Source organism: Micropterus dolomieu, linkage group LG13 (assembly GCF_021292245.1).
Source record: "Micropterus dolomieu isolate WLL.071019.BEF.003 ecotype Adirondacks linkage group LG13, ASM2129224v1, whole genome shotgun sequence".
Lineage (NCBI taxonomy): Eukaryota > Metazoa > Chordata > Actinopteri > Centrarchiformes > Centrarchidae > Micropterus > Micropterus dolomieu.
Window position 1 is genome coordinate 1,832,403 of NC_060162.1, and position 16,090 is coordinate 1,848,492.

General features: G+C 41.8%; 1 protein-coding gene and 1 long non-coding RNA gene across 2 annotated transcripts in view; one reads left to right on the top strand and one right to left on the bottom strand.

Moving 5' to 3' along the window:
• Window positions 1–407: 407 nt before the first annotated feature.
• The window catches only part of aebp1a (AE binding protein 1a), a 25,899-nt gene continuing 10,216 nt past the window's right edge, over window positions 408–16,090 (bottom strand). Inside the window, exons 5-20 of the mRNA XM_046066966.1 lie at window positions 14,640–14,699; window positions 14,482–14,541; window positions 13,572–13,649; window positions 13,182–13,291; window positions 12,908–13,047; window positions 9,732–9,816; window positions 9,496–9,640; window positions 8,849–8,928; window positions 8,631–8,754; window positions 6,723–6,919; window positions 6,067–6,240; window positions 5,854–5,979; window positions 5,517–5,763; window positions 3,011–3,150; window positions 1,414–1,513; window positions 408–1,315 (exon numbers count right to left, since the gene is read on the bottom strand). Coding sequence (XP_045922922.1) covers window positions 732–1,315; window positions 1,414–1,513; window positions 3,011–3,150; window positions 5,517–5,763; window positions 5,854–5,979; window positions 6,067–6,240; window positions 6,723–6,919; window positions 8,631–8,754; window positions 8,849–8,928; window positions 9,496–9,640; window positions 9,732–9,816; window positions 12,908–13,047; window positions 13,182–13,291; window positions 13,572–13,649; window positions 14,482–14,541; window positions 14,640–14,699 — 2,450 coding nt within the window. The 3' untranslated portion in view covers window positions 408–731. The remainder of the gene's footprint in view (window positions 1,316–1,413; window positions 1,514–3,010; window positions 3,151–5,516; window positions 5,764–5,853; window positions 5,980–6,066; window positions 6,241–6,722; window positions 6,920–8,630; window positions 8,755–8,848; window positions 8,929–9,495; window positions 9,641–9,731; window positions 9,817–12,907; window positions 13,048–13,181; window positions 13,292–13,571; window positions 13,650–14,481; window positions 14,542–14,639; window positions 14,700–16,090) is intronic.
• Window positions 6,813–13,448, top strand: LOC123981808. Its single transcript, XR_006827829.1, has 2 exons — window positions 6,813–6,979; window positions 13,133–13,448. It is a non-coding gene; the product is annotated as an uncharacterized LOC123981808 (long non-coding RNA).

The window sequence follows — 16,090 nt, forward strand, 5'->3', positions numbered from 1 at the left end:
CTGACGTTTGGCTGGTTTGATGTTTAAAGTGAAAGGATCACCAAAGTTCCTGTTCATCCTGAGGGGAACAAGAAGGTCTGAACCACATTTCCTGCAGTCTCTGAATACGGTTCATTAACTCTCCATGGTTTGAATAGAGTTCAACTGCTCAGGCAGGTTTGTAAGGGATTTAAACTCAGTGCTTATGTGCATATAATGACAACACTATAATCACAATTCTAAAAATACAGCATTTATAGCTTGAATATCATTCATTTAGTCAGAACCGCTCATCCTCAATTTCATTTTCTCATTCTTTCTTCACCTTTTCTTCCAGTCCTGCTTATTTGTTTGTGGTTTTGTTGGGTTGCAAATTTCTCTTAAGTTAAAGACACTGAAACAATAAAATAACACACAGACTAGGTCAGTTTAGAAAATAACTTCATTTTAATCAAATGCATTCAGCAGTACATGAAATCAGTCTGAGGCCAGCTGTCGCACTGTAAAGCTGTTATGTGAGTAAATGGAGGAGAAGTAACTAATCATGTCCTGCTTTTATTGTGACATGCTGTATATTGTTGAAACTTGGGGTGCATGGTCTCTGCTCAGCAGAAGCTTTCTATTCCAGATCATATTTATCTTGTGGATATTCGTCTCCACTCACTAAATAATGTGTTTAAAGCTGTGATGTTGCAGCAAACTGACGTGGTTAGTAAGGTCTTTGTATGGCACAGCTGTACTGAACATGGTAATCAATCAATAGTGTAAATAAAAGGATAGTCCTGTGTCGGCCCTGAGTCAAAGATGAAGCTGTCGAACGGATTGTCAGTCAAACTGTCCATAGGAAACCAGGAGTCGTACCAGGAGGTTGTTTCCTCTGTTTCAGGTGTTGTTGTCGTGGTGGTGGTGGTGGTTGTCGTGGTTGTTGTTGTGGTGGTTGTTGCAGGAGTGGTGGTACGATAGCCTCGTAATCTCCGGCCACGGATCCTGCGCAAATGCATCCTGCGCATACGCATGAGTCGCAGCCGCCTGTGTCGCACTGCGTTCTGGGATTTGGCTCGACTGCTTGCAGCGGTGCTGGTGACTTCCACTGTGCTGGCCGTGGTCGTTTTCACAACGTTTGCTTTGGTGACGAGTCGAATGGGCCTCTTGCCGTGGAGCACCATGATTTGTTTGATGCGGTCCCAGTTGGATTTGGCTAAGGTGAAGCTGCATGAAGTGGCCCCAGAGTCGTAGCCCACCATGCACAGTCTAGTCTGAGGGGTGTAGCCGTCAGCTTTGGCGGTCACCCTGTACTCTCCAGGATTCAACAGCCGCCAGTAATCACCGCCTACAGCTAAAGTGTGAGGCAGAAATATTAGGGAGGTCATTTCAGCGTTGTTATCTAAAATATAATTATCATGCAAAGTATCTTTGTGGTTCCAGCCAACATACCGGTTCTGACATCATGACGTATTCCCTCCACAGATATGGTGGCGTTAGGCAGCGGATTTCCCTCCACATCTCTCACTAGACCCTTTATCCCTCGATTAACCTGCGCAGGAAACAGCATGTCATGCCTAAAATCCCAGAGCCAGTTCCAACCACAGTATTTCAATTGGACACAATAGCTACAGACAAGACTTTACTGACACCATAAGGGGCGGGGGGGTTGACACACCTGCTGCATCAACTCAGTCGGCCCATTGAAATGAATGATGAATGGGCATTTTTCTGTCTGTGTTCACACTGAAAGCACAAAGTCAATGCAAAGAGTCACAGTCCTGCAAATTCGCTCCGGGCTGTGCGGAAGATGCATTTGTTGCTGCGTTCGCTGGAGTTCAACTTGAGTGAGAAATTTGCATAACACGTGATGTTGCGAAAGCCTATCAGCGGTGACCGACGGCTTCAGAGCGTTGTTTGGAGAGGACCAGGCAGAGCGGGGTAACGACATGCCTCTGGCCAACGGAGAGCTGCTAAAGTACGGGGAAGTGTAGGAGAGCAGAGCAGCGCTGCAGCTTTGGGACAAATTAAGACCCGTAGTCGTTCTGGATTATGCTCTGATAACTACGCCGTTTACCCTGAACATGTCTGTACCGTCATTGGGCATGATGAGTATGGGGATCTGGGTGATGGAGCCGTTACGTCCTTCTACTCTGCAATTATTAGTTTTTGGGAATACAGCTTTGATTTATTTTCACTTGCACTTCTCAGCAGCTAGCTTCCGTGCATTTCCGGCTCCACTGGTTGGCTCCCAGAGCTCTGTTGGACTACTACTCCATATCTATATAAAACGGACAAAACTGGACATTGCTTGGAGAAAACAAAGCAAGGAAGTTGAACTACCTGATGAGTTCAGAAAATATGTCTCTGTAACTTTACTCCAGCTGTCGTACTTTACAGTGAACAAGTTAGCATAGCACAGCCCTGATTGATCCGAACTCCATTCAGAAAACAAACATTTAAAAAGTTGTTGTCTTGCTGACAGACCTGACAAAGCATGAATTCACATGTCTAACAGATCTGCATCATATTCTAGTTATTTCGGCATCAGTTTGATCCGCTTATTGCACTTAAATCACAGCTAAATGTTTACTTTGGGTTCATACAGCTGTGGTAATCGCGGGTTGAGTTTATTTGCTTATCGCATTGTGTGTGAACACTTGGCAGTTGTCCAGCGATAAAACCCGCACGAGGAGAGCGTTGTGAGGATTAAATTTGCATTGTACCATTAGAGTATTACTTTAGCCTCTGAAAAGAGGTCATAGTTCCGTCCTTCACCGATGTCATGCTATCCCCATGACTGGACTACCATCCTGGAAAGTGGGCAACTGTCCTGGGGTGGGAATCCCTCAATAGGGGCCCACAACTAGGCAAAAACCTTCAAAGTGCCAATGGAGGCTGCCACCACTGGAATCCATCACGACCAATATTTTTCTAAGCCTACCCCATAACTTTCCACAGAACCTCTCAGGTCTGCCGGGGGATGACTTGGATGCTCAAAAGGTTTTGGGTGAATGGTCCAACTCATACTTCACAGTCCTGTACTCACTTGTTCAATGAAGGACAACAGAGCCTCGCGGTTGTTCTCCCACTCAAGAGGCAGTTCACTTTCATGGGGAAACTTGTCACAGCCCAAGAAAACGGACAGCTCAAAGCAGTTGGTGTGTAGGTAGCTGAAGTCATTCATACCTGTGGAAGAGGGTGACAGAGAGCTTCAGAGGAGGGTTTCATAAAGGATCACTTCACACCACTATTTACACCTAGTGGTGTCGAGCTGTCTGTCCAGCTACTATCCACCACTGAGATATCCAATATTATGTAGCTGCAGTACCAGAGGCTGCAGTTTCAGGACCCCAGCAATCCTGGGACTGCAGTTCTAGGACCGTAATTGTTTTGCGACAGCGCCATCTAGTGGAGCGGTGGCTGTAATGCACATCAACACGAAGGAGGTTAACCCTGTCCACTAGCACGTCGGCCGTGAGGCATATATTCAATAACTTAAGTTTAGGCACACACTCGGTGATGGTTGTGGTAAGGGTAATTGTCTTCGGGGGGCTGTCAAGAGTAACATAGGTAGTATCAAAGTAACAAGGGTCCTAGAAATGCAGTTCCGGTCCTAGGATTGCAGTCCTGAAACTGCAGCCTCCAGTTTACTGACAGACATGTTGCTGTTGAGTTTTTCATTTATCAATCCATGGAGCACCACAAATGTAATTCCATTTACTTCAGGAAGTGGATTCGCTACAGAGGTGTTGGCAAAAGAGGTCTGAAAACATCTGGAAATAAATCCAAAGCTATCTCTGTGGATAGGATAACATGAGATGTTCCTTCATTAATCCCCGTAGTGGAAATTGTTTGGCACAGCAGCTCAGAGGAATGTAAAAAGAAGAAAATACAATAAAAGTAGAATAAGTTAACTTGGATATCACCAGGGTTGGATTACCAGAGCAGTTTTTGGGTAATTTGATTACTTGCAAACAGAGGTGGAAAGTAACAAATTACAAATACACACATTACTGTAATTGAGTAGTTTATTTGTGCACTCGTACTTTTTGAAGTAGTTTTTTAAATCTGTCATTTTAATTTTACTTAAGCATGTTTTGTTTAAAGTATTGTACTTTGCTACATTTTCAATCACATCCGTTACTGAGTAAAAAAAAAGTGCAAGGAAAAACTCGCGACCACTTTGGCTTCAACTGGAAAAGACACAGTTCTATCATGCAGTGTACACGGTGAAAAAACACTGTATTAAGTTATGTCGTGGAAATTATATTCCTGGTGAGGGGTTGAGCAAAGAATTGAGTAACAACCAATTTTCTGCCATAACAAGTTACTGCTAATGCAAACTGAACATTTCCTGCTGCTGCAGCTTTACATTAAATGCACTTAACTGGCTAAACACGTGTTGACTTTTATTTTTTTTGTTGTTGTTTTGTTGTTTGTAAGCGAGATTAGCGCTGACAGCCCTCATTCGTCAAAAATGCGTCCACACAACAAGACAACAGTCAGGAGCAGCAGACACAGTGAAGCTGCACACCTCCACCTTCAGCCACGTGACCAACTCCTTTCACTTTTGCTGTTCGCAGACTCATGTTGTGTGCAGCATAAAGTCAAATCTCATTTTGCAAAAGTTGAAAATATTAAACAGCAATATGGCAATTATTTTAGGTTAACAAAGTAATTTTCTCTCTGAGTAAATTTTAAATGAGCTACTTTTTACTTTTACTTGAGTAGATTTTATACCAGTAACTTTACTTGTACTTAAGTAAAAGTTCATCAAACTAATTGTACTTTTACTTAAGTAGAATATTTTTGTACTCTTTCCTCCTCTGCTTGCCAATTAGTTTTTAGAAATTGCAAATAAAGTGAAATATCTGGTTCAGAACATAACTAATTATTCTAGTTAATACTGTGCTCACATGGTGCGTATTCCTAAATAAAACTGTTTCAGTAAGCCCAAATTATACTTTCCGCACCACAAGGGTCTGTGAGGATCCACTTGGACATGTGCAGACTGTCAGTTTGTACTGACGATGGTGAACACATCCATTTATGCAGACAAACAGAACCGCATGCACACCTGTGTTCTTATTTGGGGTATCTCCAACCTTTAACTGACCCACAGACCTGGGGCCATGCAGTATTCCTTTACAGTTATTCATTTAGCTGACACAACTAGGAATTAAGTGTCTTGCTCAGGGACACAATGGTGTCTCACAGTGGATTTGATCTCTCACACCAAAGGAATGCGTCTTATCCACTGCGCCTTCAAGTATCTTCTAGTATTTCAGTATTGTATAGAGCATTGTCTAGTTGGTCTCCGTGTAAAAAATAATGAAGCTGCAATCTATAGTTTGTTGTGTGCACTGTACTTGACGGAGACTTCAAAGCAACAGGTGCCCAACAGTAAGTTTTTGCCCTTGGGCCCCCAAACAGATTAATCCGGCCCTGGATGCCATCAGGGATACGAGGGTAAGTGATTATGGAGTATAATTGCCTTTTAATCGTACCTCTACTCCTAAGCTTTCTTTGATTCCCACTGTGTCAACACTTACTGCCCACCACTGGCTTCCAGCTGGCTCTGTTGGTGATGCCTTGTCCCCCGGTGATATCGTCCCCATGGCAGGAGCCTCGGTAGGTCTCCGTCATGGTCAGATGGCTGTGGGCGTATGACATGGCCAACCATCGAAACATGGTGTCGTCGGGCGTCTCCCTCAGAGCTCCCTCGTTCTGCCGCTGAATGCGAGCCCACGTCTCCTCGTTCATGTCAGCATTAGTTCTCCAACGCCGGCTGTCGGTTAACTTTGACAGGAGGAGGATCATAGGAAAATTAGTGCACGTGCTGAGGGGATTTATACGTTTATTTGGTTCTTCCTCATAAAATAGCCTTACAGAAGTTGGCGGACGCTGCATGTCAAACGGGTATGCAACCAGTTTTTCTCCTCCTTGCAGATTAGCTCCCAGTACAAATGGATTGCGCTCCATCCAGGAAATGATGGCTTTCGTCTCAGTAGCAAGCTAAAAGAGCAAGAAGCAGAGACATGTCAATGCACTGTGTAGGATTAAAGTGGTAAATGGGCCCTTTGTGGCACAAAACTAACTCACAGAGCCATTGAGGAAGTTTTCTGGGAGGGGGATGTGATGGTTGGGTACTATACGAGGGACCCAGCCTCTGTCCTCGGCTCCCCACAAGACGCTGTTGAGGTCTGGGAAATTCTGGAAGATGTCATAACCTTCTTCATTCCAGTGGCCCAGCGCCCAGTTCCCCATCTCTGAGCCCTGCAGGACAAGAGAGAGCACCACATGGGGTCTCAAAGAACAGTTTAAAGGTGTTACGTACACATGTAGCATTTTAGCATCAGTAAATAAATGTCTGATAACATTTTAGGTTGTCTGACTTGCATTAGCCAATGAGCTGTATCCAAAACGGCTAGCCAGTACCTCTAATGTGTGTGTAATAGAGAAGACAAATAGCATGTGAAGAGACAGATTTATGGACAGTGTCTTAAATTTAACAACCGGCAGTACTCCAGTGATTTAACATGGCACTAAATGACTTGCAAGAGACAGATTTAAAAGATGGTCAAGGTCCAAAAACACATCTGTAATGTCAGACTCTGCCTTGTAAACGCCCACATCTGTCAAACTCCCCACCACAAATTTGTAATGCAGGATTTGTCAAAGCTGAGATAACTCTTATTATATCACCATGACATCATTAGGGTTATGTTTCTCAGATTTATGTTGCACGCCCATCGTACCATCTCGTAGGCCAGCTCGTAGGCGTCAGGGTTGAGTGAAGGCACCAGGTGTATTCTCACTCCGTCCACCAGGCGACGCACTCTGGGGTTTTCATCATTGTACTCTTTGCACAGAAACTGCATCAGCAGGAGAAGAAGCTCTCGACCCAGCGCCTCGTTACCATGGAGACCAGCTGTGTACCGAAATTCAGGTTCACCTAATGACAGCGGAGCAAAAGGAACAACACACAGGTGACCTGATTATAACACCAACACAGGTGAGTTTAAATCAAGGCTGAAGACTTTTATTTGCCGCCGCCTTTTATTAAATCGAATTTATATTTTATACTGCACTTATATTTTTTTCTGTCCTGTTTTTATTTTGTTTGTTATTTTCATTTTTATGTAGAGCAATCTGAAATGCCTTGGTGTTCAAATGTGCTACACAAATAAACTTTCCTTGCCTTTTAATTAGTGGTCCTCATTGAGTCGTGTAACGACTCAATGAGGACCACCAGGAGCAGAAAAAAATGAATACAATATGGAGCTCTTCTCAAGTTGAATGAAAGTGATTCTTGAAAAAACACCGAGGGCCTGATTTACTAACACCCCGAATAGAGTACTAAATTGCGCGTGCGTTCTAAAATACTGCACGTGTCATTGTCGCACCTGTTATGGCTTATCAACTAAGAATTACTGCGTAGCCTACAACAGGTGCAAACGCAACAGAGGTGTCAGTATTTAAATGAGTGTTTTGCGTGTTTTAATGGTTTCCGCCATGGAGAGTCGGGAGGGAAAGCAGCCACTGCGTAAAAACCTCGGTTTGTTTCATTCAGTGGAAATCGTCTGTACCTGCCCGTCCTGCCTGAGATTACACTAAGTACTTGGGACAGCACACCTGAAAAACTGCTTTGTGAAACCCCAGCAGAAACCGATACAGTGTGCTGGAACGACCCAGATGAGAGGAAATGCCAGCAGATCGTGCTTCATCCAGCCAGAGGGAACAATCACCGACCGTCCACACCCGGTCGCTCCGTGACCTCCTGGCCCTGTACGCCCCAACGCCACATTCCCTCTCCGAGACATACAATGGGTCGTGTCGCTATGACGACCGGCGTGCTGTGAACAGTTGGTGATGTTTCCCTCTGGCTGGATGAATTTTACGCTCTGCTGCAGCTGGGGGCTCTCCGCAGCGCCGCGCAACTTTCTAAATTCTAAATAAAGAAGTCAGGTCGAAACGCTTTATTGGTATGAATGTTAAAACAACAGTATTACCAAAGCTAAAGGAAAATACAAAAAAAAAAACCTTTTAACTTCATATAGTTCATTAAATAAATAAAATAATTTAATTTCAATACATTGGATATAGAATAATATCTAATATTGTTAATTTCTCCACATCTTCTTTCTCACAACAATAACAGCAGCCATCTCTGCGCAACACTTGGCGGTTTGCACCTTCTTTTCAAACGTATTAAATAGGCTACTGAAGCTGTTGCACACACATGAAATTGTGTGTTAGATCACATTGCCTGTAGTAAATAATAGTATTTGCATGTTACACTCCCATTACATTGCACAATAACAATGAAACTCCCAAATTTTACATATTCATGAAAGCAAAAGTACTAAATGAACAACAGGTGCTATCTTGCACTTTTGGAAGAGGTCATTCTGCGTGCACACTGTTCAGCTTAAGTGTTAATTTGCTGGTGATATCAAGTTTGCACACATTTTTACTCACGCAAACCTTTATTAAGTCTGGCCCGAAGAGCGCTCTGAAGCTGGCAAGGATATGGAGAATCAGGTTTTGCAAAATTTATTCATACAGCAAAATGATGTGAAGTTTCAGACTTCACAAATCCAAAATATGCAGAAGTCACCAAAGAGAAAAGAGAAAGGAGGTTTCTGTTTAGTTCAACTCAGTACCTGTCTCATGTGCTCCGGGGTTATCGGAGATTTCCATGGCGTACATCTTCAGGCCCTGAGAGCTTTTACCAATGTTGTAGATCCTGGTGATGTTGGGACACTCTTCGTTTATCACCTTCATCATCTGAAAGAGAAGAAGACAAGAAGAAACTCAATTGTGACGTCGTTCTCTGCAGAGTTATCAGCTAATGAGGCAAAACACAGGTTTGAAAACAGACCTGTCTCATCTCCTTGTAGTTGTGGTGTCTGAAGTCCAAGTCATCTGACGGGGTGACGTCATTCTCACTGCGGTAGCTGCCTGAAAGAAGCAACAAGCTGAGAGTAAATAAATAATAATAATAAACTTTATGTATAGAGCAGTTAGCAAAACAAAGTGCAGAGACACAGAGAGAAAATACCACACTGACAAAACAAAAAGAAGAAAGTAATAACATTAAAATAAGTAGTATATTCTTTCCTATAAAAGAAGACTTAAAAGAAGACACTGACTCTGACAGCGTAATTTCCATGGGCAGGTTGCCCTGATGTCAAAACATCTGTCCCCTTTAGTTTTTAGCCGAGAAAGGAGACCGCTGCCCCAAGATTAAACTATGCAGAGGAATTAAAAGATCCATCCAAATTATATTCTGGAGCCAGGTGAGGGAGAGCCTTAAAAGTAAACTCGATGTTCTGCTGCTGAGAGTTTACAGTTAACACTTTTTAACACTGGGGTTATGAAGTTCATGTTGCGAAATAGACTCTTGTGTATTACCACTGTTGGGCGAACCCAACTCCAAGTTTGGCGAAAGCTCTGTGACTCATGAGGTCATGAAACATGTAGGAGATGTGACAACAGATGTGGCCAGTTGTTTTCTGGGATACTGACTGGGTAGCTGACAGGCCAGGACCTCCATTCTGAGACACAGGCTGCCGTTCCAGCTCTGAGGCAGGATGCGGATGTAGCGCGCCACCACGGGCGTAGCAAACTGACCCATCACCGGTGTGTCCTTATCCACGTTCCCATAGAACAACTGCAGGAGAGGGTCACGCAGAGCAGACGAGTTCAGTTCTAATCATTCTGGGTCATCATGTTAAACATTGCATTATTTAATTTCCACTCACCCATTCGGCGTAGCCATCGTGCAGCGTCGTCCAGTCACGACTGTCGTTACTGAAGGCCACGAAGTAGGAGGACACGAAATCCTCACTACGAAGTAAATTAGATGAATCAGTCCATATCTATACTGATCTGTATGGAAGCCCATTTCCACCAGGAAAAAAAAAAAATACTCATGGCATGTCTCAATTATGACTTTTTAAAACCGCTAATCAATATTTTAATATCACCAACGCAACAAACCCAAAGAGAATTATCACAAGCTTCTGCAGTTTAGCATCTTTCAGCTCATTGTTTTGGTTCAGTTTCTGTAATAAAAATCTCAATAATTCAATTCAATTCAATCTAGCTTTATTGGCATGAATGTAAAACAACAATATTGCCAAAGCTAAAAATAAATTACAAAAGAATATGTGTTAAAAAAAAGAAAAGAAAATATTAATTAGAATTTAAAAAACAAAATATTAAACAAAGTTAATAAAACGTGTAAAGTAAAAATGTGTATTTGTGTGTGTTAAAAAATAAAAATATAAACCAACTAAAAATCAGTATCAAATGTAAAATTAAAAAAATAAATAAATAGAGGAACAATTACTAAAATAACAAACAATGAAAATAATAATGCTTTGAATTTTTTTCTATTTTTCTGTAAGCCACTGTACACAACCTGCTCAGCAGCAGACAGACATAATCTGACAGCAGCTGGTGAACATTGTGGAGCATTTAGCAGCTAAAGAGCCAGATATTTCCCTCAGGAGCTGGTGGAGACCAAACACAGAGCTAACAGAGAGAGAATACTGGACTCACCTTCATCAGGTGACACAAACACAACTCAGTATGAATGATCATGTGGCTCTGTAGCTGCTGGAAGTGCAAATATACTATTGTCCAGCCCGTTCTCATTGTCTGATCAACTCCCAACTCGTCACATATGGATGCTTGGTCACAACCCCTTGGCATCACTTTTTAACGCCCTGGGTACCCCTATCGTTTTTGCACATGTAGGGCTCTGGGGTCAAGTTAGCAAGAATAACAATGCAACGTCCGGTTAGACTTTCGTAATAAAGTTAGCGGTTAACTTTCTGAAACATCGCAATTTGGTTTAGGAACCAAATCTACTTGGTTAGGTTTAGGTCCCAAAACTACTTGGTTAGGTTTAGGAAACAAATGTACTTGCTTAGGTTTATGAACCAAAACTACTTGGTTAGGTTTAGGAACCAAAACCACTTGGTTAGGTTTATGGACCAAAACTACTTGGTTAGGTTTAGGTCCCAAAACTACTTGGTTAGGTTTAGGAAACAAATGTACTTGCTTAGGTTTATGAACCAAAACTACTTGGTTAGGTTTAGGTCCCAAAACTACTTGCTTAGGTTTAGGGACCAAAACTACTTGGTTAGGTTTAGGAACCAACTCTACTTGCTTAGGTTTAGGGACCAAAACTACTTGGTTAGGGTTAGGAACCAGCTCTACTTGCTTAGGTTTAGGTCCCAAAACTACTTGGTTAGGTTTAGCTCCCAAAACTACTTGGTTAGGTTTAGGAAACAAATGTACTTGCTTAGGTTTATGAACCAAAACTACTTGGTTAGGTTTAGGTCCCAAAACTACTTGGTTAGGTTTAGGAACCAACTCTACTTGGTTAGGTTTAGGGACCAAAACTACTTGGTTAGCTTTAGGAACCAACTCTACTTGCTTAGGTTTAGGGACAAAAACTACTTGGTTAGGTTTAGGAAACAAATGTACTTGCTTAGGTTTATGAACCAAAACTACTTGGTTAGGTTTAGGTCCCAAAACTACTTGGTTAGGTTTAGGAACCAACTCTACTTGGTTAGGTTTAGGAACCAACTCTACTTGGTTAGGTTTAGGGACCAAAACTACTTGGTTAGCTTTAGGAACCAACTCTACTTGCTTAGGTTTAGGGACCAAAACTACTTGGTTAGCTTTAGGAACCAACTCTACTTGGTTAGGTTTAGGGACCAAAACTACTTGGTTAGCTTTAGGAACCAACTCTACTTGCTTAGGTTTAGGGACCAAAACTACTTGGTTAGGTTTAGGAACCAACTCTACTTGCTTAGGTTTAGGGACCAAAACTACTTGGTTAGGGTTAGGAACCAAATGTACTTGCTTAGGTTTATGGACCAAAACTACTTGGTTAGGTTTAGGGCCCAAAACCACTTGGTTAGGGTTAGGAACCAAATGTACTTGCTTAGGTTTATGGACCAAAACTACTTGGTTAGCTTTAGGAACCAACTCTACTTGCTTAGGTTTAGGGACCAAAACTACTTGGTTAGGTTTAGGAACCAACTCTACTTGCTTAGGTTTAGGAACCAACTCTACTTGGTCAGGTTTAGGTCCCAAAACTACTTGGTTAGGTTTAGGTCCCAAAACTACTTGGTTAGGTTTAGGAAACAAATGTACTTGCTTAGGTTTATGAACCAAAACTACTTGGTTAGGTTTAGGAACCAAAACCACTTGCTTAGGTTTATGGACCAAAACTACTTGGTTAGGTTTAGGGCCCAAAACCACTTGGTTAGGTTTAGGAACCAAATGTACTTGCTTAGGTTTATGGACCAAAACTACTTGGTTAGGTTTAGGAACCAAATGTACTTGCTTAGGTTTATGGACCAAAACTACTTGGTTAGGTTTAGGGCCCAAAACTACTTGGTTAGGTTTAGGGACCAAAACTACGTGGTTAGGTTTAGGATAAGATCACGGTTTGGGTTAAAATTACTAAGTCATTCACGTGAGTTAAGTTAGTAAGTCAAGTAATGTTACTTATCTAACTTAACTCACTAACTTAACTGGGTAAACGTCTTCTGACCCACCGGTTCCACCTTCTTCTCTCCGACATTTGTGTTATTTATATACTGCGCCTACTTTTAATGTTCAAAAAGGACACTACAGGACTTCCCCAGTGCGTTGATGAATGAAAGAGTCAGATTACTATGTTGTGTTTACAGCTCGTGCCGCCCCTAAGTGGCCAACAAACTAATGCAGGTTGTCAAAAATCTGGAATTTACAAAGTCAAAATGATCTTGTATCTCATAATTTTTATTTGCTATAGGGTTTTTTATCAGGCCCAACATTTTATCTTCTGTCTTTTTTTTTTACTTTTCCCATAGTTACATAAACAGACATACAGAAAAATAAAGTGTCAGAACAATAAAGTTTAAACAGGACTCACTGTTGCTCTGAGTTTCTTCCCTGGGTGATGACCCCGGTGAACTCCACCTCTCGGCGGGCATCGACCTGAAACCAGTGGTCTCTCTCTTCTGTCTCTGCGCACCACCCGCCGCCATACAGATCATCCTCGTTGTCAGAGCCCTGCAGGCGACCACAGCTTCTCTTAGGCCTCTTTTTCCATCCAAACTTGTAAACACATAATTGCTTTGACTCCCCATTTCCACAGTTTTCCTGACGAACGCGAGGAACGAGTAAAGATGGGTTGAGATGTTTACCTGCATGTTGAGTCGCCCCCTCTGAGCCGTGAAGCCATGGTGAGTCTGAGAGGAAGCCAGCAGCTGGTCGTCTTCCACCCGGTGAGACTCCAAACCCAGAGGGGGACACTCTGAGAGGGAAAGTAAACATTAAGACAGGATTTGTTTGACAAGTGTTCCAGAAAGACACTCATTGGCTTCATTTTGGGGAGCAGCACTGCAGTCAATAACAAGCCTGTCAAGAGCAGTATTTCTTTTGAATGAAGACAAAGTAAAACATTAGCTGAAGACAATGTAGTAGTTTTAAAATGACTGATTATGATTAACATGTGAATACATGTGTGTTTCTGTTTTTAATTTTAGCATTTACAGAAACATGTGAACAAAAGTAAGGAGCAGGGCTTCTCTTACTCTTTGGCTCAGCAGGCACTGAAATCTGCTTCAGTCTCTCCTCTTCCTCCTCCTCCCACTGCTTCCTCAGCCGCTCAGCTTCAGAGCGTAATGACAAAACAATGTGTGTCAAAACATGTTTTCACATAGACCTTGTGCTCTCCCGCCAACCACCACCACACAAAATATTTCCATATGTGCTCATACAGTGCACCTTCCTCTCATATATTCCTCGTGTGGGTCAATTTAATGTGAGGTAATATCTTCAGGGTCATTTGAACAGAAAAGAGTTTCAGGATTTCAGAGAAGTTTTTACTGGAATTCCCAAACTGTTGTGTAAGACTTTAAAAGACAAATCAAATCAGTCACCCTCCTCACTGCCTCTTGATATCATCATAGCATCAGCCAGCTGGTCTCTGAGCTTTTATATAACAATCCACACTGGACACTAAACAGAGCAGATGTTGCAAATCCTTCCTCCCACCTCTATCTCCTCTAGTACCTCCTCTGTTTCTTGACTATGGCTGAAGAATTAAGAATAAAGGAAACGTCCAGTGTTTGCTGTATTTTGTCCAGACTCAAACTAACTTATAACCAACTTCCTGTCTGTGGCTCTCAGCTCCGAGCCCATTGGAAGAGGTAAATATTTTAAAAACTCCTTACAAATATATAGTTTCGTATTTAAAAAGGCTCAGTAATTTCCTACAATAGCTGCTCTCTGTAGTTTCTATCAGTCAAAATGGAGGATATATTCATCTGTTGGGGACTACTTTCAGCGGCGGATGAATCTACGTGTGGTGCTCTAGTGAGTGTTTGTAGCAGTAGGACGGTGTGTGTGGGACTGAGTCAGAATAAACTTCAGTGTGTGTTTGTGGTGATGCAGAAACATGTCACCAGTGAAAAATAAATAAAGAAACAAAGAAAAAAATACCTTTTTCTGCCTTTTCTTTTCGAGCTCTCTCCTCCTCTTCTTCTTGCTTCTTAGCGGCCACTGTGTGGGAATCACATGCAGACATCATAACAAAGAACTGCAGCACATATTAAGCTTGTTAAGTTGTTGGTAGGATGTTTTTCCAGTGACAGACGTACAATCAGCGTAATCGTATTCTTCGTACCAGGGGCCGACAAACGGGACGGAGGTGGTTTCCTCTGAAACAGAAGCAAATAGGTGATTACAGCTGAACTCTTGTCTTTATTCCACGAGGATGCTCAAAGATGATTATATACAAAGTGTTTAGTGTTGAATAATTTGTGATTAAAGAGGAGGTATTATGCTCATTTTCAGGTTCAAAATCCTATTTAGAGGTTGTACCAGAACAGGTTTACATGGTTTAATTTTCAAAAAACACCATATTTTTGTCATACTGCACATTGCTGCAGCTCCTCTTTTCACCCTGTGTTGAAGGCTTCGTTTTAGCTATGGAGTGATACATCTTGTCTCTAAATGATCTTTGTTGGGAGTTGCACATGCTCAGTTCCTAGTTAAGGACTACTAGCCAATCAGAAGCAGAGAAGGGCGGGTCGGCAAGAAGCCGGTAAACAGCTCGGGTTCAGCTGTACGTGTTGCCGACCAGCTTGGCAACATGGACTGGAGCGAGAGTTTCAGAGTGGTGAGTTATTAATCTGCATCCATAAAGTTTTAACTGAGCTCTGTCTCTACATCACAGGAATAACTTTATGTCCACCGACTGCCTGGAGGGTAGCTAGTGTTTGGAAGGGAGAGGAGAGCTGTGTGCTGCAGCTCGCTGTTTTTTTTCTTGGCGAGCGTTAAATGAGGCGTATTTAGCTTTCATCCCTGTGACGTCACAGGGATGAAAGGGAACTAGCTGGACTACAAACGAGCTGTTTTCAGGCAGTTCAGTTTTCTGTGGGAGATGGGAACTTCCTTTGGCCTGGACTTTGGGCTTTTTCTCTTTACAAGCACAACAAAGGTAACTCAAAAAAGGAGAGGGAAAAAGCAGAATACCACCTCTTTAAGTTTCACTTAGCTAATCTGCTACTCTCATTGTAAAAAAACCCTAATATATAATGACTAGTGGTGGGCAATAACTAAGTACATTTACACAAGTACTGTTGTTAAGTGAGTGTTGAGATACCTATACTTTACTTGAGTCTTTCTACTTCTACTCCACTACATCTCAAAGGGAAATATTGTACTTTTTACTTCACTACGTTTATCTTAGAGCTCTAGTAGTTACTTTACAAATTAAGCATTTTACGCACAAAACATTCAAAGATTCTTTAAAAGATGATATTTCATTACTCAACAGTTTACTCAAGTACAGCTGAAGCAATTAGTTTGTTGACAGAAAATTAATTGGCAGCAATTTTTAACATTTAAGTCTTTTTTCAAGCAAAAACATTTCATGGTTTCAGTTTCATAAATTAATTGTTTTAATAATTTGAACTTTTACTTGTATTCTTACAGTGTGGTATTAGTACTTTTACTTAAGTAAAGGATCTGAATACTTAATCCATCACTGAACCCAAACATAAAGTTATTGTGTGTGAAAATAATCAGATCAATTCAAATATTCTTT